Below are 25,203 nucleotides of genomic sequence, written 5' to 3'. Positions count from 1 at the left end.
ATGTATTTTTTATTTTATTTAACTTTTCCTTTCCCCTCATTTCTAGCTTTTAAGAAACACCGGTACATTATTTATTATTTTATAACTTCACATGTTTTATGTTTCTTCCTGCTGATTACTTTATTGGCACTTAATTCATTTTAAAGACCACCACCACATTTCATATTTTGTCTTGTGATACTATTCCTTCACAGGAAATTGTCCTCCCATTTGATAGAAAGATTTTATATTTCTTAGTCCTTTTGGCTTAAAACCCATTCACATGAGACATAATTGGATGCACCAACAGGTGAAATCACCGTCAAACAGTAGTGTTTTCAAAATTAATGGCATGTCGATTTACATCACTTCTGTCATCCAAGTACTGCACTGAGACAGTGAGGTTGTGAGATACCAACTGTGGTATAAAAGGCTTGAATATACATTCAGAATTAAGGAACTGGCAATGCAAGTTTATTAATCGACAAAGCAAACTTCATAATCGTTGTTCTTGAAAAGTTTTGCACAGTAACTTGCTGAAAAGTGAAATAACATAGAAAGTTCCATCCAAACATTTTAAGACATCGACATTTATTTGTTAGCAAAAATACATACAAACAAAAAAAGTAGCAAATATTTATAAGGCAATACACTTAGAGGCTGCTTACTACGAGGGCAGTTCAATAAGTAATGCAACACATTTTTTTTTCTGAAACAGGGGTTGTCTTATTCAGCATTGAAATACACCAGGTTATTCCCCAATCTTTTAGCTACACAACACTATTTTTCAACGTAATCTCCATTCAATGCTACGGCCTTACGCCACCTTGAAATGAGGGCCTGTATGCCTGCACGGTACCATTCCACTGGTCGATGTCAGAGCCAACGTCGCACTGCATCAATAACTTCTTCATCATCCGCGTAGTGCCTCCCACGGATTGCATCCTTCATTGGGCCAAACATATGGAAATCCGACGGTGCGAGATCGGGGCTGTAGGGTGCATGAGGAAGAACAGTCCACTGAAGTTTTGTGAGCTCCTCTCGGGTGCGAAGACTTGTGTGAGGTCTTGCGTTGTCATGAAGAAGGAGAAGTTCATTCAGATTTTTGTGCCTACGAACACGCTGAAATCGTTTCTTCAATTTCTGAAGAGTAGCACAATACACTTCAGAGTTGATCGTTTGACCATGGGGAAGGACATCGAACAGAATAACCCCTTCAACGTCCCAGAACACTGTAACCATGACTTTACCGGCTGAGGGTATGGCTTTAAACTTTTTCTTGGTAGGGGAGGGGTGTGGCGCCACTCCATTGATTGCCGTTTTGTTTCAGGTTCGAAGTGATGAACCCATGTTTCATCGCCTGTAACAATCTTTGACAAGAAATTGTCACCCTCAGCCACATGACGAGCAAGCAATTCCGCACAGATGGTTCTCCTTTGCTCTTTATGGTGTTCGGTTAGACAACGAGGGACCCAGCGGGAACAAACCTTTGAATATCCCAACTGGTGAACAATTGTGACAGCACTACCAACAGAGATGTCAAGTTCAGCACTGAGTTGTTTGATGGTGATCCGTCGATCATCTCGAACGAGTGTGTTCGCACGCTCCGCCATTGCAGGAGTCACAGCTGTGCACGGTCGGCCCGCACGCGGGAGATCAGACAGTCTTCCTTGACCTTGCGGCGATGATGACACACGCTTTGCCCAACGACTCACCGTGCTTTTGTCCACTGCCAGATAACCGTAGACATTCTGCAAGCGCCTATGAATATCTGAGATGCCCTGGTTTTCCGCCAAAAGAAACTCGATCACTGCCCGTTGTTTGCAACGCACATCCGTTACAGACGCCATTTTAACAGCTCCGTACAGCGCTGCCACCTGTCGGAAGTCAATGAAACTATACGAGACGAAGCGGGAATGTTTGAAAATATTCCACACGAAATTTCCGGTTTTTTCAACCAAAATTGGCCGAGAAAAAAAATGTGTTGCATTACTTATTGAACTGCCCTCGTATATTCACTGTGGTTTTTATTTTCTTTTGAAGTACCAGTTAACAATTTTTCTCTTTCAATAGAGGTGAACTGCACTGTTGAAATAGGTCATTTAATGAAGTCTGTTTCATCAGTTCATGTTCTTACTTACACACAGTTAGACTTTTTCTCTGGCCAATTATTGTAAAACTGAAATCATTTTACACATTTAGATATTTGGCCCCTATTGGGGAATAACTATCAATGGAGGAAAAAAATATCAAAGTCATCTTGTAACATTGGCATTGCTCACAGAAATGCAAAGTCACAATATTCACTATGATGAGTGACCACAATGAAAATAGGTTAACTTCCAATGTCAGCAGACAATGACACCATCTCTCCTACCAATGTCAATGTTCATGTCTAAACTTACTTCCTGAAAAATCTTGGCCTAGATGAATTACTATTAAATTTATCTATGAGATAATCATCCACGGAGATACAGACCGTTAGTTTGATTGGCTTGATTCCCATTCATTGTTTGCATACCGTATTGTAGAAATTACAGAAGCAGAAGAAAAGAATGGTGAAACCTCGTTTGCAATACAAAACTGTTCCGAAGTGAAAAGACTGCAAGAGTTAACTGAAGAAGATTGCAATGATTTCAAAGTGCTTAGTTCGGGTTCATCAGATGATTACATACCCGAAAAGAGCATGGATTCCTCGTCATCACCATCACCATCACCATCACCATCTCCGAGGCCAAAGAAAAGGAGAGCTGCAGTTCAACAGAAACTGCAACTATCTTTAGAAAACCTCAGTAAGCTAAATGATAATCCGTGGATCTTGTTTAACATTTCAAATACAAATTTCTTAGTCACAAATTATTTGACAAACAAAATACATATACTGGGACTATCGTTTGAATATGATTGTGTGTACGCATTTTCTTAGTGGTCCTCAATTACATTGTGATTTATTTCTTCTCCTAACTGCGATGTTACTAAAATAACAACACATGTGCATTTCAACAGAGCTAGGGCCACATTTATTGTCTTTGGGTGAAGCAGTACATTTTGTCGTAATTATCGCACGTCATAATATTTTAAAATACAATGGGACTGTAAGATTCACAGTTGACTAATGTGGTATATTATGCTAGATAAGGCACTAATGTCAGTAATATAATTTTCTCCTTTCCAGGTAATGTCACAAAGGAGATACAATACGGAAATCCACGTTCACTGACAAATCAGCTATTCAGTCCTGATTCTTCAATTTGTGTGGGCAAAGGTTTTACAATGTTAATGAACATGCAACAGGAAGAAGTTAATCCAGTGACCGTTGAGTCTAATGATCAAGAACATGAGCAATCTGACAGAGGAAATGAAGTTGGTAAGGAAAATAAAATGTGAAAAAGAAGTAAGAACACTGGCAAGTGGAAAAAGAACATAAGAAAAATGAATAGGCAGTCAGGAAAGGCGTACAAATCAACTGGTAATAAAGAAGTACCAGCCAGATCATTTAAGTACAAGGATTGTTCCAAATGCCCGAGAAAGTGTAGCGAGAACATCAACGAGACTGAAGGGAGACAGATGTTCCAATGATTCTGGATGATGAAAGATTTAGAAAAGCAGCGACAGTATTTAGCTCCACTTATTAAGGTGGTACCTAAAGCAAGGTCACGTTCTGCAGGTGCGCAGTCTCGAAGAAGTGTCACAAAGAAGTACGTTCTCCTGAAAAATGGTAGTGAAGTTCGTGTGTTTAGGGTTTTTCCTTAGCATTTTTAATATATCAGAAACATTTGTGCGCTATATACAGAAGAAAAGGGACAGCAGCAACATGATTCTGTCTGCTAACAAGAGGGGGTCATCATTGTCCAGGTATACGGAGATCAGACAAGGCAAGGGAGAGAATAAGGAACCATATAAAATCATTTCCTACCATTCCATCGCATTACTGCCGACAGAGCACTGTGCGACAGTTCTTACCAGGAGATTTGAATATACACATAATGCACGAATTATATAAGAAACGTTGCAAAGAGGAACAGGTTACTGCTGAAAAATATTGGCTTTACAGAGAAATATTCAATACAGAGTTTAACTTAGGCTTTCATGTACCAAAAAAAGATGTATGTGACCACTGCTATCGCTTTCAAAATCTCTCTGAAGAAAATCAAGAGGCAGAGAAAGACCAGCACTCAGAACATCTAAAGAGAAAGGAGGCTCTCACAGTATACAATACTGTTACCAGGAAAGCTAGAAATTACATGTGGCATGAAGGTGTGGCTACACTCGGCTCAATTGAAGTAGCATCATGTGTATTTCAAGAACTCCAGAAGATTGCAGATGGCCGTCCAGTTGTTTTGTTCTCAGACACTTGTGGTGGACAGAACCTAAATGTCAACATGAGTACCATGTTCCTTCATGCTGTCCAAACACTGAACATCCTGGTGATACAGCAGTGCTTCTTTGAGCCTGGCCACTCTTTAATGGAGTGTGATTCAGTCCATGCCCATATAGAGAGGGCTGCAAAAAATGTTAATATTTATGACCCTTTGGGGCGGTATACAGTTGTTCAAACTGCTACAAAACAAAGACTGTATGAAGTCATTGAAATGGACCAGAAGGACTTTTTGGATTTTGGTGCTTTGCAGAAGGAAAAGTTTAAGAATACTAAAATTGACAGTGAAGGAAATCAAGTGCAATGGCTGAAAGTGACGCAACTTCAATATCGCAAAAGTGATGTTAATCACATCTTTTTCAAGCATTTCCATAATCAACAATTCAGAAGTTTGCCAGTTTCCAGAAAATCACGAAATTCCGATACAATCTTCCAGTTGGAACCGAAATACCATGGAGCACTGAAACTTCAGGAAGAGAAGGTAAAAGACCTCCTGGATCTATGCCGCAGTGGCATTATCAGGGAACAGTACCACGCATTTTACAAGAGTCTTCAAGAAGAAATAGCTGGAGATTCATACTGTGGTGGCAACAGTTGTGATGAAGTTAGCTAGAAAGGGAACATTCATTGGTGATGTAAGTACAAATTCCGCTCATATGTTTTTACTTTTACTGTACCCTATCTGTTTTAGTGAGTAAATCACCTTTGTATGTTATATTTTGGCAAATCAAATGCATATCTCCAAAGTGTAAAACCTCTATGTAGATTTATTCACTTAGGATCATAAAGACGTATCTCCTTAGCACTATATTAAAAATTAATAGTGGTAGTCCAGTAAGAACCATTTTTATAAATATATTATCATCTGACAGATTTTTAAGTGTATGTATGTGTAGTGTAGAAATTTTTCAATAAAGTTTGTATTAGTCACTGAAAAACGAAATGTACTTCTTAAAATATCATTTTTTAACCTCCTGTAAAGTAGCTAAAATGGAGTTATGTTCCTCTGATCCTCATACGACGACACGGTCTTCCGATATCATAAGATGAATACTGGAAGAAAATTCCTCAGGTAGAGGAATTATACTGCAGCTCCAAGATCAAAGTGCTGGAAAATTGACAGTGGTCTGAAAGTTCTGCTAGGAAAGTCACATTATTATCATACATGCAGGGTCAACAGACACTGGGTTTACTCCTCCAAGTAAACTAATATTTAAAGGCTTCACAGTTGATTTATATGGATTACCACAGTGAGATGACATACACTGTATTTCTTAAGAGTTATACAAATGGACGAGAGCTCCTTTATTTATTCCATTTTGTGACATGATTGGATTATCTTCGATGTTTAAAAATAAAACTGAACCCTCTGTTCCAGTAAAAAAGAAATTTTGTTTCTCTATGATTCTTTTGGATTAATAAATATTAATGTATGTAATACGACCATTTTATTCGACACTGATTATGGGCCCAGAAATGCTAAAAAAAGAAAACAGAAAAGTGAGTTAGTATCAATGATCCAATCTAAAACTCACAAACATAGCAAAGACGAGATATTTGGCTAAAACAACAGAATATTTTTGCACGACACATTTGGAAAACTTAATTGGTGCCGATCTGTGTTTGTGAATTTCATGGGAAAGAAAACATTTTCTTTTAATAAAAGTAGAGAGATTTGTAAAATATAAGAGAGCATTGAGAAACTAAACGGAGTTAATTATGCATCCTGGGTGCATCAAATGAAAATGATTCTGATAAGATTCTAATTTGTGGGCTGTAACTGAACCTGCCAAGACAGAACCTGGTGAAGCTGCATTAGTTGTTGTTGAAGAGGCATATATAACACGTCAATGAAAAGCGCTAGCAGAAACTGTAGTTTCCATATGGGACAAGCAGCAAATGCATACACAAAATTTGACAAACCAAAAACAGTGTGGGAAGAACCTCAAAAATGATATGCCCCAGAGGATAGCAAATTCTGCACTGTGCAACTAAGACAAAAATTATATTCACCAAAAATGAAGAACTGTGAATCTATGGAAAATTATCTAGGACTGAAACAAAACTGAGGTAGATCTAGTGAAAATTGGTGATGAACCTGAGGATCAAGATTGTAACATTCTTCTTATTTTGGACGGCATTTTATTTATTTTCTAAATTTTAAATTTTATTGGCATGCAGCAGCTTGCAGAAGTAATTCACTCCCTTAATCAGCATTGCAGAATGCAACAGCATCAAACGAGATGCTGTTTCCCATGGAGATTTCAGTAACAGATGGACCATGGCGCAGTAGTGGGTCACTGGAATGAGAAGAGGTAGTCAGTGATGAGAAGGAATCGTGCCTCGTGATCCATATGTGGGGGAACCGCATACATTTACACTCGTAACTGAGGATTTTCTTTGTTAAATAATAGTTATCATAGTCCACTCTTTTGACACATCAAATACTTGGAGGAGCCTTTGTGTCATGAGAGTTTTAATAAGACACTAACACTCTGCAGTATACTAGTCAAATCAACAATGAAACTAATATTATTAAACTACCAATAACGTACAAATAATTATGAAGCATGCAAAAGATTCGGCTGCATGCCAATCTCACCAGTCGGTGACAGGATGTTCTCAGAGTCAGCTCATTTGTGATAGTTTATGAGTGGGTGTAATCCGAGTCTGTTCTCTGTACTAGTCTTCTTAGCCATGCTCTCGGCTGTCAGTAACTTTATGTGAAAAATTGTTTCAGTTACTTCACTGAAAACTGTTTTATGATGTTCGCTAATAAATGCATCTTTTTGGTATCATGGAACTTATTTCAAGCTGATTAGCTACCAACACTTCAATTTATCACAGGTTACCTGCTTGCATCTTCTAAAGAATTCAATCTGCTACAAGAACTGATTCGATGGACATCGAAAATGAGAGATTTACAGAAAAGAAGTAGCAGGTAATCCTACATGTCAATTAATTAAGGTAGTCTAGGAAAGGATTAATGTAACTTGCACGGTCTCAAATGGGAAGCCGTGATCAGTGGTACCGTATGTTGCCTATACTGCTTTCTACAGACTCTGTCCTAAATTGAAAAACTTTTATGGAAGTATAATTTTGTAGGAAAATTCTGGTAGAAAGTAAATACTTTCTGAGTAAAGGAGATCTTTAAAAACTAGGCAACCTTTCTTTCTTTCTTTCTTTCTTTTTTGTGCATGCCTGTCAACGACTCAATGCTTCTTGTCTTTGGTGAATCATCTCGTTTACTCCAAAAGTATTTCTAAACTTTTATGGAGGTTAGGTGCAACAATGGCATCTTGCAGAATCTAGTAATTACTATTTTACAAGGACTTGCAGATGAATGGGAAGCTTTAGTTACAGTTTTGTTTAATTGTGATATTAAGGCACTGAAAATGCCATTTACAGAATAAGATGACATAGGAAAAGAACAAATGAAGAAAGAAAGAACATGGAAAGGTACTTCCGTTTGCTGCAGCTGCCGCAAAGTTGATCACGTGTTCAGAGACCATCCTGAGAAGGTGAAATTTGAACGACAGTGAAGATATGAGGTGCTGTTAGTATGAGTGCTTCCTGTGTCACAGTTACACTGAATAGTGACAGCAGGATAGTGGGTTCCGGGGCAATTCATAACATGGTTCTAAATGAAAATTATTTTTGAGCTGTTGATAAAAATATTTTAGTTGAAATCATAACTTCAGCTGATGGCATACCATGGGGAAAGGTGCAGTAAGTGCAAAGATAATCAACAATAAAGGTTTGGCTAAAGAATTTTAAGCTTAAAATTCCTCTCTTGTACCCAAGATCAACCACGAAATCTTATCTGTAAGGCAGCTCACCGCAAACGACGGAAAGGTTACTTTCGGTAAAGAAGATTATAAGATCTACGTTGAATCTAGAAGATTGTGAATTCTAGGAACTGTATGTTCAAACCATTTTTGAATGGCAAATGTTCAAATGAAAATATACATCAGAAAGAATTTGCCAGACTGTGCAATGAAGGTGTATTAACATTTCCAAGTACTGAAGATTAAATATGAAGTGAAAGAATATTCGAGCACTGCAGAGGAATTTTATGATTTATCAGATAAGGAGGAAACTTTGGATAAAACTGAAGGTAATACAGGAAAGTGCAGAAACTCCATGAGAACTTTGCAGGGTAAGAAAGGATATAACAAAAAGGTTTAAGCAAGTGTCAGTGAACGACACGTCATTCCAACTGAAGAACAAGAAATGAACTTTGTGTGAGGAAGGAACAATATCAAACCATTAAGCACTTAATCCTGATGAGGTAGCGAAATGGATAGTTGCAATCAGTGCAAACATTAACTTCTTGAAGAATCATGATGTTTGTAAATTGGTCATCCACCATCTGGTGTAATTCCTGTAAAGAACAGATGGGTATTTAAGAAGAAGAAAACAGATCAGAAGCAAATTTTTAAAGCTTGTTTAGCTGCAAAAGACTTTAGCCAAGTAGAAGGTGTAGACTGTAACAAGATTTATTCTTCTGTTTTAAATTTCGAAACGATTTGTCAATTGATAGCAGACTGCATTGAGAAAAATTGCGCTACTGATCAGTACAGTGCAAAGAGTGCATATCTGCACAGCAAATTAAAGAAAAATGCATAAATGCTCCAGCCAGAAGATTTTATCAAGAAAGGCCAAGAAAGTTTTGTTTACAAGTTAAACAAGTCAATATATAGACTGAAACAAAGCAGTAGATGCTACAATTATGATTTACATAAATCACTAGAAAAACTGGGATTAATTCGATATTATGCTCCTTCAAAACCAAGCACACAGGCATGGTGTCACCCAAGTTAGGAGTGAAGACGGAATTATTAGTATTTCACAGATGCAGGACATTAATCACATATTCGACAGACTGCGACTTAAAAATGCTACGGGAGCTGAGAGACTGATGAAAATGAAACCACATTTCCTTGATGAGAAGGGTGATGATGAACTTAAAACTAAAGAGCTTATTGGTAGATCCCATCACCTCTTACAGATAACTTGGCCAGACATAGTTTTTTCAGTGATAATGTTGTCACAATGTGTTCAAAATTTAACATGAATAACTGGAATGCAACGAAAGGGGTACTACGATATGTGAAGGAAACAGGGCAATACAAACTTACATATTATCCCATTGGACAAATACTTAAGCATTTACTGAGGCTGATTGGGCTACTCGTGTAGATGATCACAAAAGTATTGCCAGACTTTTGATAATACTGGCAGGATTTATGATGTACTGGAAGAGTATGAAACAAGCTGCTGCTGCACTGGGCACAATAAAAGCAAAATAGGTGTCAATGGCAGCCTGTGCTAGAGATATGGTACAGATGAGAGAGTTACTGAAGAGCCTTGACCTGAAAAGACTTATAGTAGAGTCAACATCTGTGCATACCATAGCTATAAATAGAAGAAGATAGCTAAACAAGATGGGCACCAAGTAATTAGATTGCCACCATATCAGAGTCTTCTGCATACAGTGATCGAAAGTATCACGATTTCTGCATAGGCAGATGGTGTAAAGCATACATAAAAATTACAGGCAGACTTTTATCAACAAGAAATTAGTAGGAACTGTACTATGGATCATTTCATAACAAACCTGTCAGACAGCGAAGATTATAGTACCTATTTATTAGCCTGAAGTATTAAATTCATTATCGCCTGGTCTGTATGGCTGTTTAGCATGTAGTTGCATTACATGTTATTAGTAACTATGAATCAGCCTTTGAAACAGTGATTATGCAGTTTTATAGTTTATTTGTGTAAAGTCAAATAGTGATCGCCAGTAGCTATTGTGTGAGTGTAAATGAAAATAATTTCTCACATGTCACAAAGCTGGTATTTTTGATGTTGTTGTGACTTGACAAACTGAGCAAGTACAAGACTATTTAGATGAGTAGTTCACAAGGTTGACTTGAAAATTTACTCATATAGCACATGTACCAGTTGGTTATAATTAAAGTACAGCTACTCACATATGTCTAGTATGGGCTGTAATTACCATATGGCAGCAAAACATTGTACATATAATAAAGTGTAAATGCGGAACTGATTTTTGCTGGAAAAAAATTAGTTCCAATTTTGGCAATCACATGCAAATCTGGTGCTGTGAATGCAAGAAAGATGAATAGAAATGTTCTAACACAATTTGTTCGACACAAGCACTGGAGATGTCAAAAAGATGATGCACCTGTAAAACAACGTGATCAACAGTTGCTCGTAGCAGTTCCGGTGGAATCAGAGCACTGTGTTCCTGTATACTGGCTTTCAGATCAGGTAAGAATGAACATGTCCCTGGCAAATGCATCCTTCTAGATATTCCCCAGAGCCAAAAGTATCATGGATTCAGATCAGTTGATGTTGCACGCTATGCATGTGGAAGTACTTCTGGAGATTTGAAGTATGCATTAAGCAGATCTTTTACTAGGCGAATGACATGAGGTGTTGCCCCATCTTTCATGAAAACAGTAGTTTCCACACAGTTGCGCTATTCCAGAGCAGGAATTGCATACTGTACAAGAGGGTTTTGATAACATGCAAATGTTGTGATAGACCTAACAGGCACTCTGGGTGTATTTTCTTCAAAGAAGAGCAGATCGAGAATAAAGGTGCTTGTGAATCCACACCGCACAGTCACATACAGCAAGTGCAATGGCTCTTTATACACAACATGCAGTTTGACAATACATAAAATTTGTTAGTTCTGTGTATTCATTGCACCGTTTAGTATTAAATGTGCCTCATGAGTCCACAGAACATTGTCCGGCCGTACCTCGTCAACTTCGATGCGTGCCAGAAACCAAAGAGAAAATTCAGAACACTGCTATGCATCATGAGGTTTCAGTTGGTGCACCATTGGGATCTTGTATAGATAGCAGTGTAATGTAGACTGCAAACTTTACATGCTGTTGACCATGGTATGGGCAATTCTTGACACACTGCACGAGCAATAGCACTAATGCCATCCAGGGCACTTGCTGCATTGTCAGTTACAGCAACATCAACCTTGTTAATTACTTCCACCGGGATAGGATGCCTCCCTCTTCCAGATGCCACACCCAGCTCACCAGCATTTTCAAATTTAATTACCATCATCATTAAACCGTGTAATGACATCAGGCCTCTCCTCAGACCTTTCAGTCAATGACACTATTAATGCAGCACTGTAATTACTGCAGTTCACATAAAACAGTTTCACTAACAGCAAACGGTCTCTCTTCTCAATAGCCATACTGTTTTTTCACAATATGGCTTGTCAAATGACAGCATGGATGTCATACCATCACGCAAACAGTGTACAGCACCAGATTTGCACCTTCTGGCCAAAACTTGAACTTTTTTTGTTTTGTTTCCCAATGTAAATCAAATCAGTTTTGCATTAATGCATTAGCATATCTACCAAGCTTCGCCACCGTATGATAATTACATCCCACACTAGACCTCCATAATAGCTGTGGGTTAATTATACCCTAACTGAGTATATGATCAACAGACAGCATTATTTCAAAATACATTAATGTCACTGTAGGGCAACATGAGTACATTGTTTATATTTACACTTAGACATATTTCAGTGTTATTACTTACTGATCAATGGGAGTTTTCTTGTTTAGTTCCACATATATTCTTTATGTACCTGGTTTGGCTGGTCCAGGTACACTTTTGCAAAGAGAGTGTCATTTGTAATTTTTGTAGAGTCATGTTGCTGTTAAAATCCATTCACACTGCTGTCATCTTCGCTTGGGCACAACATTTTCACTAGCGCAGTCTAAATCATTGCAGTGTGTGTGTGTGTGTGTGTGTGTGTGTGTGTGTGTGTGTGTGTGTGTGTGTCTTTGCTGTCTGGTTCGGAAGTGGTGGCAGACAATTCCGCTGTCTATAAAATCGGGAGGGTATTGTTCATTTATGTGGCTACAGTACTGCAGTTGCTTTCTATACAGTTTTACACAGATAACACCGCCACCGATGCTGTTTCAACTCATAAAGAGGAATTGCTTGTAAGGATGAAAACCACATTATTTCTGTAGTTGCACACGCATTATTAAAATCAGTAAAACAAAAACAGTTTGGAACCATGAAAATAGCGAGACAATGGCTGGCTAAAATGTGAAATTACAGTGTAAGTAGAATATTCTTGACCAGGTGCACAGCCTATCCACTGGAATGGGCAAACGTATTAACATTATTACTAGGCGTGCTCGACTGCTTGTGGCCCAGTCAGCTGCCAGCATAGTGCTGACAGCACTGCGGACGTTGCAAAGTATTTTCCCTCTCTGCCAATGCAGAATGCTTCACTCAGTGGCCTTCTTATGTGTGCCCTAATATACTTCGTGGGCAATTTTCCCTAGGTAACATGCAAGAGGAAGCCTAACAGAGCACTGGCTAAAACACACAGAATTTTATTAGTCTACTATGTAATTAAAAAAGAACAACTTACACAGTTTTTTTTAAATTTATCTGATTCCTATATAAAACAAAGCTGCACGTTCCTGAAATCTTGGAATATTTTCTCGAGATGAGCAACAAAAAGGTCTGTGATCCAATACCGAAGGAAGGGCAGATTCAGCCATAAATTTTAAGGTTTCTATTGCAGATTGATTTTTGCTACTGTGTATCAATCTTCAATGCAATTACATCCAAGTCATGATGACTCATCATAAATAAAATCACATGTGGTACCACTTGACATTACAGAGTTCAAACAGAAACTCAGACACAACCAATGCTGCCCATCCTCCTGTCTTGAATCTCATTAATACAGTCATGTGGCATGCTGTTACTGACAGAAATGACCTCACCTGGTCTCCTGTGTAGACATCAGAACAAGCTGAGAGTCCTCCTTTCTGTGGAGTTAAGGAGCCTTGATGTAACATGTGAATGTGGTCTCTGCTTGGAATCGGCAATGATAGGTCTTGGAAAGTCTCAACACGTGTTGATATCTGTCAGAAACCCAGGTCACACCATTATACATACAGACAAAAACACTAAGCACACAAATGACATACCATCTTCATGTACCAACCCTATCGCATGTAAGGCACTGCACAGAACTCAGCAGCTTTCCGTCAAATACATCAGAAATGATACTCCGGTGCTTAACAGGGTGTTTCTTGCGTGACGCTCCAGGCCCGGGAGCAGAAGACGGCAAACAGGAAGGCCCACGATTGCAAGCTGCTGAAGTAGGCTTGCACAGACGTGACCCACGTTCAGAAGGAGATGGAGATCTGGACCTGTGAATACTGTAGAGCCTTGAATTAAAAAACAATTACTACTTCACAACTACTCTTTGAACAAAGTGCAAGTTTCTTTTCAAAAAATGAATATAAGCTCCCATCAGGCTTCACTTGTGTTATGTCAAAGTACGAGCCTTCTATCACTATCATGTTACGAGATGCACACATTATACACTACTCTTAATAAGTTTTGAAACATCATGCTGCCTATTACAATGTAGCAAGGTGGGAGTGATCTACTCAAGTTATTGGTTAGAATACAGAATAGTATGCTCAAATAACAATTAATTATGTCACTTTCAATACTGTACAGATAATTATTGTATAAATAAATACACATTGATATGGCACAGTTTTATATAAACTGATTTTACCTGTCCAAGCTTTCCACTAAACATGCCAGGTGGTGCCAGCAGGCAGCACGACTTTGTGTGGGTAAGTTGTTTACAGTTCTGTTCAGTTGCAGTTCAACATGCCACGAAAGGATGTGGTACATATAGCGAAAGTAACTGAAAATGGCTGCAAATTGCCAGATTCCTAATGACTTACAGGTAAAGATAATCACTCTGCACCACGAAGGTAATACTGCCCAATAAATATCAAAGAAATTAAAGATTTCCATCAGTGGAGTTGTTACGACCGTACACTGGTATCGAGATATAGGCACCTATGATGATCGTCATTGTTCAGGAGCATCCAGAAAAATATCAAACAACAGGAAAAGTATTTGTTAGTGACTAATAAACATAATAGATTCAAAACTGCCCAAAAATTGACTGCTTAACTAAACACAACTTGGGATACACCAGTGAGTGAGTCAACAGTGAAACTGCAGTTGGCAGCCTCCAGGGTTATCTAGCAGCAAGGAAACCACCATTGTGCCCTCTTAACAAGAAAAAAAGGATTCAATGGGCTACAGCACATCCTATAGCAGTGAATTAGGAAACAACCTTATTCACTGATGAACCCAAGTTTGAAATATCTGGAAGTGAACACCGACAATTCATATGCCATTTACTCCATGGATGCTTGAACCCTCAGTGCATAATTCCAAGTGTGAAGCATGGAAGAGGTTCTGTGATTGTAAGGGGCTCTTTCGGATGTAATAAAATCGATTTGGTTAAAGTAGATGGAAAAATGAACAAAAAGGATTATTATGCCATTCTACAGAAATGAGCCACGACATCTGGCTTGCGTCTGATTGGAAAAAGGTTCGTTTTGCAGCAAGATGACAACCCAAAACATACATCCCATTTTGTCAAAACTGTGTTAAGTCTACAGAGGTTCAGAGGAAAAAAAAAAAAAAGTGGTAGGGTCTCCCCTGTCCCCTGATTGTGACCCAATTGAGTTATTGTGGGACAAGGTGGACAGGATGATTTGAAAATGGGGAATCATGAGTGTGACACACCTGTGGGAGGTCCAGCAGCAAGAAGAGAGACTAATTCCAACTGAAATCTGGCAAACTTGACCTGTCACATGCCGAGAGTATGCAAGGCAGTGATTAAAGCAAAGGCTGACTATTTTGAGGAATCTTAATATTTTATGGCTGCATTTACCTAAGTACGGTTTGAGCTTAATAAACATTTACAAGAAAATAAAATGCAATTTTATAATATATTCCCTTTCCACTGTCCACAATCACTTTGTGTTTCCAAGCTATGGTGGGTAGTGTACATACACTGACAAAAATGAACTTGCATTTCTCATTTTATTAAGGAACTATCTGCTATGGCATTTTATGACACAACATTTTCGATACACCAAGAGCATTCGGGTATCATCCAGCTTTGAACTCACTCAATGCTGCCAAAAACTCATGAAGACAGGTCAAAACAGGATCCAAGATACTCTGACCCACTCAGTACCACTAGGATTAAAGTCAGGTGATCTGGGGAACTAAACATACCTCCATAATAAGATTCTGAAAAAATGTATCCAGAAAGCAACAGTGTAGGCAGTGTCAATGAAACAGAATGTACCAGCCAGAATTTTAATCATATAAGCAAAGCCATTTTCTTACTACTGAGGACTGGTGCTGAGATAAAATGTAACAAGTTTTATACGCTCAGAAGCACAAATTGCTATATTATTGTGGGTCTTTTAATATCAAACAGATAATTGATACATATTATCCAAAATACTTAAGATCCATAAATGCTTTCTCTTAGTGAAATGTCAAGTAATTGGCAAGAAATTGAAGGCAAAATCCTTTTGAATTACTTCGTTGAAAGATGTTGAATTAGTCTATAATATATTCTCAAACAATCTTCCGAAGATGACAATTATGTACCATTCTGTAGGAGCTTTGAAACAATCCAAAGATCTCGAGAGAAAGTAATTTGATATCACATGAAGACAAGTTTTAGGAACAGTGAGAACTGGCATTTTCTCAAAATCTTGAGTAACCATTACAAAAACTGACATGCCGAATTACTCGTTAAATTGAAGACAAAGTGGCCCTGTGGACCAGAATGTGTAAATTTTTGTTATAACAACCACAGGAGTTGCTATTTATCAGCTTAAATGTATGGGGTAATGGACAGTAATGCAAGTTTGTTTTGAATGATTAAAGATAACAGTCGCATACCAAGCTTTTATTTGGTTTTAATAATGGACCTCACAGGAGATTATTCTGTCATCAACAAAAGAAACATAACAATCAAGCACCGCTATCCAGTGAGTGATGATATTGGTCAAAGGGTAACTAACTTTACTAGAGACTGATTTCTACACACTCAGTGACCAGTCTCACATATTCTGACATACCTGTTGAAACCCATACCCAAGAACAACCAGATTACTAGAAAGATTAATTTAACTTTATAAAACAAATACAGATATGAAATAACAAACTTTCTCACAAAAACGTGAAATTTCATTCACCAGGGCATTTACTGGAATTTTTCTGGATGTCTTGCACCAAATAATACATCACAAGCAAAAACTGCTGATAGAAAGTCATACCTGTTTTTGCTTGATGATCTTTCCCCTTCGTCACTTAATGAAGACCTCTCACTCACACCTGAATCACATGTTTCATATTCAGCTTCAGATTGGCTAGAGTTTCCGCCGCCTCCACTTCCTCTACCGCCAGTATGTTCATCATCCTCATCAGAAATGTCTTCAAAGGAATTTCGCCGAATGTGCTGGTTGTCATCTGTTTCAAACAAAACAGTAATTAGCACCTGGGAACATTATTCTGCATTTATGACACACAAACACCATTTTAAATGTTGAACAGTAGCTACCAATTTAAGACTGGTTTAATACTGGCACTCATGGATGAAAAAAAAAAAAAAAAAGATAATACTCTAACAAAGAATTTAGGAGTTGCTGTTGACTTTTACAATCCTCACAGTAAAAATATTATGTTGTGACTATTGCTACAGGAGAAGTTGGTTGCCTGGTTAGGAGTTAAGGGGCTAAACAATAAGGGCATCAGTCCCTACATTATGGATTACTCCCAGCTAGAAATATGACTGAAATATGATAATATTCAGTAGTGGTAAAAATGAGGCACCGAGAACAATATTCATGCCAGAGATGGGAAATAATTGCACAGCTGAAAAAATTACACAGTCCAATCAAATTCATGTGACCACCGACTACATTTGACGTCAACATGCAATAACCATTCACAGACAGCACATGGAAAAACATGTGTGGAGGGTATACAGGGTGTTACAAAAAGGTACAGCCAAACTTTCAGGAAACATTCCTCACACACAAAGAAAGAAAATATGTTATGTGGACATGTGTCCGGAAATGCTTACTTTCCATGTTAGAGTTAATTTTATTACTTCTCATCAAATCACATTAATCATGGAGTGGAAACATACAGCAACAGAACGTACCAGCACGACTTCAAACACTTTGTTACAGGAAATGTTCAAAATGTCCTCCGTTAGCGAGGATACATGCATCCACCCTCCGTCGCATGGAATTCCTGATGCGCTGATACAGCCCTGGAGAATGGCGGATTGTATCACAGCCGGTCCACAATACGAGCACGAAGAGTCTCTATATTTGGTACCGGGGTTGCATAGACAAGAGCTTTCAAATGCCTCCATAAATGAAAGTCAAGAGTGTTGAGGTCAGGAGAGCATGGAGGCCATGGAATTGGTCCGCATCTACCAATCCATTAGTCACCGAATCTGTTGTTGAGAAGCGTACAAACACTTCGACTGAAATGTGCAGGAGCTCCATCGTGCATGTTGTGTCGTACTTGTAAAGGCACATTTTCTAGCAGCACAGGTAGAGTATCCCGTATGAAATCATGATAACGTGCTCCATTGAGCGTAGGTGGAAGAACATGGGGCCCAATCAAGACATCACCAACAATGCCTGCCCAAACGTTCACAGAAAATCTGTGTTGATGACGTGATTGCACAACTGTGTGCGGATTCTCGTCAGCCCACACATGTTGATTGCGAAAATTTACAATTTGATCACGTTGGAATGAAGCCTCATCCGTAAAGAGAACATTTGCACTTAAATGAGGATTGACACATTGTTGGATGAACCATTCGCAGAACTGTACCCGTGGAGGCCAATCAGCTGCTGATAGTGCCTGCACACGCTGTACATGGTACGGAAACAACTGGTTCTCCCGAAGCACTCTCCATACAGTGACGTGGTCAACGTTACCTAGTACAGCAGCAACTTCTCTGATGCTGACATTAGGGTTATTGTCAACTGCACGAAGAATTGCCTCGTCCATTGCAGGTGTCCTCATCGTTCTAGGTCTTCCCCAGTCACGAGTCATAGGCTGGAATGTTCGTGCTCCCTAAGATGCCGATCAATTGCTTCAAATGTCTTCCTGTAGGGACACCTTCGTTCTAGAAATCTGTCTCGATACAAACGTACCACGCCACGGCTATTGCACCATGCTAATCCATACATCAAATGGGCATCTGCCAACTCCGCATTTGTAAACATTGCACTGACTGCAAAACCATGTTCGTAATGAACACTAACCTGTTGATGCTACGTACTGATGTGCTCGATGCTAGTACTGTAGAGCAATGAGTCACATATGTCAACACAAGCACCGAAGTCAACATTACGTTTCTTCAATTGGGCCAACTGGCGGTGAATCGAGGAAGTACAGGACATACTGACGAAACTAAAATGAGCTCTAACGTGGAAATTAAGAATTTCCGGACACATGTCCACATAACATCTTTTCTTTATTTGTGTGTGAGGAATGTTCCCTGAAAGTTTGGCAGTACCTTTTTGTAACACCCTGTATAAAGTATGTCTGGGGGGACACAGGACAGTGTAGTTGTCATTGTGGTGTGGAAATGGAGTGATTTATTTGATGTTCAAAAAGCATGATCATTGGCTTTTGGACCAAGGACAGAAACGCGTATTTCTGAGAATTTTCAGAAACTACCATTGTTTGCATAATCTACAAGCAACTTGTAACAAATCAACATCTGTGATTTAGTCACTGTAGCAGATTTTCTAACTAACATACTGTATTACATCAAGTTTTCCTTAAAAAGGAGTAGCCATATATATTATCTGCATTTATCATAAATTAACTCTGTTTTCAAGTTTGCTAACGACTATAATGAACATCAAAACATTTAAGGAAACTAGCAGTTCTTACCACAGGTTTGTTTGTTGCCTTAACGGAAATCTCATTTTGCGTATTTGCTTTAATTCTTATAGGGAATTAGCAACTTTTTAGCTCATCAAATTAAAAGATAATCAGTAGGCTTAATTTAAATTTATTTGTTCAAAGCCCTGCTACACACTGCGCCAACCAAAATGCAGCTCCACTGTGAATGCTGTTCTCTAAAACAGGATGAGTTCGTTGATGTAAGCGGCTGGAAATTGCCCTGACTACTGTCAACGATTGGCAGCTAATGCAAATCGGTGTGCTGGAAGAGCTCCGGAGAGTTGTGTACCTGTGATACCTGTAGCAGAGGTACCTCAAGTACTATCCTCTCCCGTGGATCCTGTCTCCTCTGCAGAAAGAACACAATCTGTAATTACTAATCTACATGTACAGGGTGGACGTGGATCATGGAAGACTGAGCATGTGGTACTGATCCTGCTAACCAAAAAGTTTGAGGTGCTGTCTTTCAGTGAAATTGAAACCGAGTCAGTGGGATTCACTTCACCTATTTCCAGGACATCTGTTTTGTCCACTGTCAGGAGGAGGCAAACGTAAAAGGGTTGGGGTCTATTAAACTTCGGCAGTTCAGTTGTGGAGATTGATGGTACCCCTTAGAGAAATAGCAGCAAGGGACAGGAAAGGACACCAGGTGCACTCAGTGTATATGTCTGGGGGCCTCATTTAACAAGATGCAGAAGATATTCCAGCAGATATTAAGGGGACACGGTACAACCATTTGCAGATTGTGGCGCAGGTTGGAACAAATGATGCCTGTCGTCTGGGCTCCGGTGTCATTCTTGGGTCATTCCAGTGACTAGCACAGAAAGTTGAGAAGACCAGCATTGCACATGAAGTTTCAATGAAGCTTAAAATTTGCATTACTGTCCCCAGAACTGATTATAGCCCTTTGGTTCCGAGTCGAGTGGAAGAACTGAACTAGTCATTTGAAGGTTCTGTGCAAGACAGGCTGCGGCTTCCTGGACTTGCGCCATAGATCTGAAATAGGTCAGGTGTGCACTACATACCAGAGGCTGCCACTCAGGTAGCTGACTGTGTGTGGCATGCACACAAGGTTTGTTTTTTTTAGACTAGGTGACTCTCCATCCAATCCAGATAATGATAGCTGTAGTAGAAAACCCAGAAGTATCAGTGCAAGATCGAAAGAAATGCCTCTCACAGGTGACAGTATTAAAATCCTAATGGTAAACTACCCAAGCATTCATAACAAGGTGCCACAATTTGAAGCGTTCATGAAAAGCAGTGAAGATCACATAATACTATGTACAGAAAGCTGGTTGAAACCTGAAACAGATAGCAGTGAGATTTTTGGAAGAAATTTAAATGTATATCGAAAGGTTAGTTAAATGGGAAATGGTAAAGGTGTAATTGTCACAGTAGACGAGAAACTCAAATCCACCAAGGCAGAAATTGGAGATGCATGTGAGAGTGCGTGGGCAAGACTCAGGGGTAGGGATAAAATGATAATGGAATCCTTCTATCGCCCACCACACTTATCTCCTGCAGTGACTGACAACTTTAGGGAAAACCTCAATTCACTTGCATGAGTTCCTCAATCACACTATAATCATACTAATTAACTTTGTGTTCTGCCTTACATCGGGTCTCATCATGGGGGAAGCCTCACCAGAGAGGTCCACCACATGAGTGTCTAGGGAAGTGAGTCCAGTGGTGGTTTGCCATTGCCTTTCACTGATGATGCTGAAATGATAATGAGGACAACACAACACCCAGTCCCTGAGCGGAGAAAATATCTGACAAGGCGGGATCGAACCCGGGCCCCTTGGCATGACAGACTGCTGCACTGACCACTCAGCTATCGGGACGGACCTACAATCACAGGTGGAGACTTTAATCATCCAACAATTAATTGAGAAAATTACAGTTTTATTAGTAGTGGGCATGACAAGACATCCTGTGAACCTTTACTAAATGATTTCTCTGAAAACTACCTTGAATAGATAGTTAGGAACCCCACTCATGATGGAAATATATTGGATCTAATGGAACAAATAGACCTGACCTCTTTGAGGATGTCCACATTGAAACTGGTATCAGTGACCATGAAGCGGTTGACGTAACAATGATTACAAAGGACAACTAAAACAAGCAGGAAGACGTGTGGTTTCGGCAAACTAGATAAAAAATCTGTAGCGCCATAGCTCAATGCAGAACTTGAAACTTTCAGCACAGGGCAGGGGCATTTAGTAAAACTACTGAGCAAGTATGCGTGGACATACTGAGTGGCAACAGGATGACTTTTTAGATGAGTCAAGTTTTATGCTCCATTGGACAGATGACTGTTGGTGTGAAATGTCCGAGAGCAAACACCCTGCAACAATAATCGAAAGTGTACAGGTCGGAGGGCACTCGCTAGGTGATCTTGCCATTCTGGACAGCACCGTTGATCAACAAAAGTATACATCTATCCTTGAGTACCATGTTCAGCCTTAAATGCAGTTTGTTTTTCCTCGGTATGATGGCATCCACCAGCAGTAAAATGCATTGTGTCACATACCCAGTGTACGTGTGTGGTTTTAAAAAGCACCAGGATGAGCTTACTGTACTCCTCAGGCCCCCCCCCCCCCCTCCAGATTGAAACGTAATCACATCAATCGGGCTGTTCACGCTATGGCTCCTCAAATGCAAAACAAGTTTTTGACAGGTGGTCACATTAAAGTGACTTGACAGCATACACAGGTCATGATTGCATGCTTGCATACAAGTGACCCCCCCCCCCCCCCCCCCGGGCTCATCTGTGATGGAAGGCACCTCCCCACATCTGATCCCTTGCTGAGCCATCACAGGGGTAAGACAGTAGAAACAATTCCTTTTGGCAGTTCCACAGGAGTTCTCTAAAAGTTAAAAGGCTGAAAACGTGATGAGCACCACTAGGCAGACAATAGTACAAAAGGATGAGAGAGACAATGAAGTTGAAGGATGGGTGGACACAGCTGGGAGTCACCTGGAGCTCACCATGCGGTGGGAGATGCCCAACCCTGATTTGATATGGTGAAAGTGTTAAAAATGGGAACAGAACCCACCCACTTGGAAGCATAGAAATCTTTTGAACTGTTAGTATCAAGGATAATGACTCCTTAAGTGCTGTAAGAATGGTCACTTCTAAAAAAGAAAAATATACTGTGGTAGAAAAAGGACTAATCATATTTGAAAAGTAATTGGAGGTACCCTCAATCTCAACCACCCCAACCCTGCTCCAGATAGTGGTTTATAAGGCTTGATCTGAGAATAAAAAGCACTTTCTTGGAAGAAACAAAGGACCAGTTTAACTTTCCATACGTAGTTTACGGAGAAAGAGGCAAATAACCTGGAAGTATACACCTGGTTTGAAGAGCCAAGAGGGGGAATTACATCATGAAGTGAGCTTCTGCTTGCATGGCTCTAAAAGAACATGTGGGTGATTCACTGCTTAAAATAAAAGTGCAGGTTAATCTTGTATGACTGATGCAGAGACGAAGTGTGACAGTGGATTCCTTCTGTGAGGAAAGGAAGAAGGAACACCATGCAGGTGTAATCTCTTTAACAGTGCAGAGTTTATTCCATCTTTGAATAAGCAGAAGTATTATCTCCACCAGCAAATCCCCACCCGGGATTATCGAAGCGCATATTGGGTGAGTAATCATTTCTCTCTCCAAATGATCAACCTGTTTGTTCTTCTGAATACTAACATGAGTTAGGAACCAGACAGAAACAACTGAGATGTTAGCCATAAGTAGCAGATACTGCATTGTGACAAGAGTAACACTTGCCAGAAGTCATCTGATGGCGTGTTGGGGGAGGGGGAGGGGGATATGTGTGAGGGAGAGGGGAGGGGGCGAGGAGGGGGGAGGGGCGAGGAGAGGGGAGGGGGGAGGGGGCGAGGAGAGGGGGCGAAGAGAGGGGAGGGGGGAGGGGGGAGGGGGCGAGGAGAGGGGAGGGGGGAGGGGGGAGGGGGCGAGGAGAGGGGAGGGGGGAGGGGGGAGGGGGCGAGGAGTTGTTCTTCTGAATACTAACATGAGTTAGGAACCAGACAGAAACAACTGAGATGTTAGCCATAAGTAGCAGATACTGCATTGTGACAAGAGTAACACTTGCCAGAAGTCATCTGATGGCGTGTTGGGGGAGGGGGAGGGGGATATGTGTGAGGGAGAGGGGAGGGGGCGAGGAGGGGGGAGGGGCGAGGAGAGGGGAGGGGGGAGGGGGCGAGGAGAGGGGGGAGGGGGCGAAGAGAGGGGAGGGGGGAGGGGGGAGGGGGCGAGGAGAGGGGAGGGGGGAGGGGGGAGGGGGCGAGGAGAGGGGAGGGGGGAGGGGGGAGGGGCGAGGAGAGGGGAGGGGGGAGGGGGGAGGGGGCGAGGAGAGGGGAGGGGGGAGGGGGCGAGGAGAGGGGAGGGGGGAGGGGGCGAGGAGAGGGGAGGGGGGAGGGGGCGAGGAGAGGGGAGGGGGGAGGGGGCGAGGAGAGGGGAGGGGGGAGGGGGCGAGGAGAGGGGAGGGGGGAGGGGGCGAGGAGAGGGGAGGGGGGAGGGGGCGAGGAGAGGGGAGGGGGGAGGGGGCGAGGAGAGGGGAGGGGGGAGGGGGCGAGGAGAGGGGAGGGGGGAGGGGGCGAGGAGGGGGGAGGGGGCGAAGAGGGGGGAGGGGGCGAAGAGGGGGGAGGGGGCGAAGAGGGGGGAGGGGGCGAAGAGGGGGGAGGGGGCGAGGAGGGGGGAGGGGGCGAGGAGGGGGGAGGGGGCGAGGAGGGGGGAGGGGGCAAGGAGGGGGGAGGGGGCAAGGAGGGGGGAGGGGGCAAGGAGGGGGGAGGGGGCAAGGAGGGGGGAGGGGGCAAGGAGGGGGGAGGGGGCAAGGAGGGGGGAGGGGGCAAGGAGGGGGGAGGGGGCAAGGAGGGGGGAGGGGGCAAGGAGGGGGGAGGGGGCAAGGAGAGTGGAGGGGGCAAGGAGAGGGGAGGGGGCAAGGAGAGGGGAGGGGGCAAGGAGAGGGGAGGGGGCAAGGAGAGGGGAGGGGGCAAGGAGAGGAGAGGGGGCAAGGAGAGGGGAGGGGGCAAGGAGAGGGGAGGGGCGAGGAGGAGGAGAGGGGAGAGGGAGGGGGAGGAGGGGGGTGAGGGAGGGTGAGGGGTGAGGGAGGGGAGAGGGAGGGGGAGGAGGGGGGTGAGGGAGGGTGAGGGGTGAGGGAGGGGAGAGGGGTGAGGGAGGGGAGAGGGGTGAGGGAGGGTGAGGTGAGGGAGGGGAGAGGGGTGAGGGAGGGGGGAGGGGTGAGGGAGGGGAGAGGGGTGAGGGAGGGGGGAGGGGTGAGGGAGGGGAGAGGGTTGAGGGAGGGGAGATGAGGACAGGGTGCAGGTGGAGGGGGAGTGGGGGAGGGGGAGTGGGGGAGAGGGGGTGGGGAGAGGGGGTGGGTGGGGGGAGGGAGCATGGGGTTAATACCCCCTGTAAGAAAAATGAATTCTGTAAGACAGATGATTTGGAAATTATCCTACAGTGATTGTACAAGTGAGCAAGTGTTTGTGCCATCAGAACTGAGGAGGTAAGGAGACTGTCTACGGGGCCTAGTCTGCACTGCTCCAGGGTCCACTCTTACTCCACGAAGATGCACCATGTCCAGTAATTTCAAAGCTGATACTGTCACTGATCTGTAAACCTAGCAATCACAGTTCAGAGCCTGGTTAATATGGAGTACAGTAACATGATTTCATCCCGAAAGAGGGTGAGAGAAAGCAGAGAGTGTGAAGTTTTCACATGCAGCTAGTCTTTATTGACTAAGATGGGGTAATCATGTCAGCCTTTCTCAAAGACAAATCCCAAAAATTGAGACTATCCAACTATGTCCAAGTGCTGGGTACCGAAGTACAGTTCTGGGTTGGGGTGAACCTTAGTACAATGACAGAAATGCACAAGCCACATTTTCACAAAAGAAAATTGTAAGCCAATGCAAAAGTCTTTGACATACAGCACATGGATAAC

General features: G+C 41.7%; 1 protein-coding gene across 1 annotated transcript in view; it reads right to left on the bottom strand.

Annotated features, from left to right (window-relative positions):
- LOC126416745 (ubiquitin carboxyl-terminal hydrolase 20) overlaps positions 1–25,203 on the bottom strand; it is a 187,938-nt gene that overhangs the window by 119,173 nt on the left and 43,562 nt on the right. Inside the window, exons 7-9 of the mRNA XM_050084581.1 lie at positions 16,576–16,768; positions 13,401–13,626; positions 13,177–13,317 (exon numbers count right to left, since the gene is read on the bottom strand). Of these exons, the coding sequence (XP_049940538.1) occupies positions 13,177–13,317; positions 13,401–13,626; positions 16,576–16,768 (560 nt within the window). The remainder of the gene's footprint in view (positions 1–13,176; positions 13,318–13,400; positions 13,627–16,575; positions 16,769–25,203) is intronic.

Source organism: Schistocerca serialis, chromosome 8, assembly GCF_023864345.2.
Source record: "Schistocerca serialis cubense isolate TAMUIC-IGC-003099 chromosome 8, iqSchSeri2.2, whole genome shotgun sequence".
Lineage (NCBI taxonomy): Eukaryota > Metazoa > Arthropoda > Insecta > Orthoptera > Acrididae > Schistocerca > Schistocerca serialis.
This window is presented reverse-complemented; position numbering and strand designations above follow the sequence as displayed.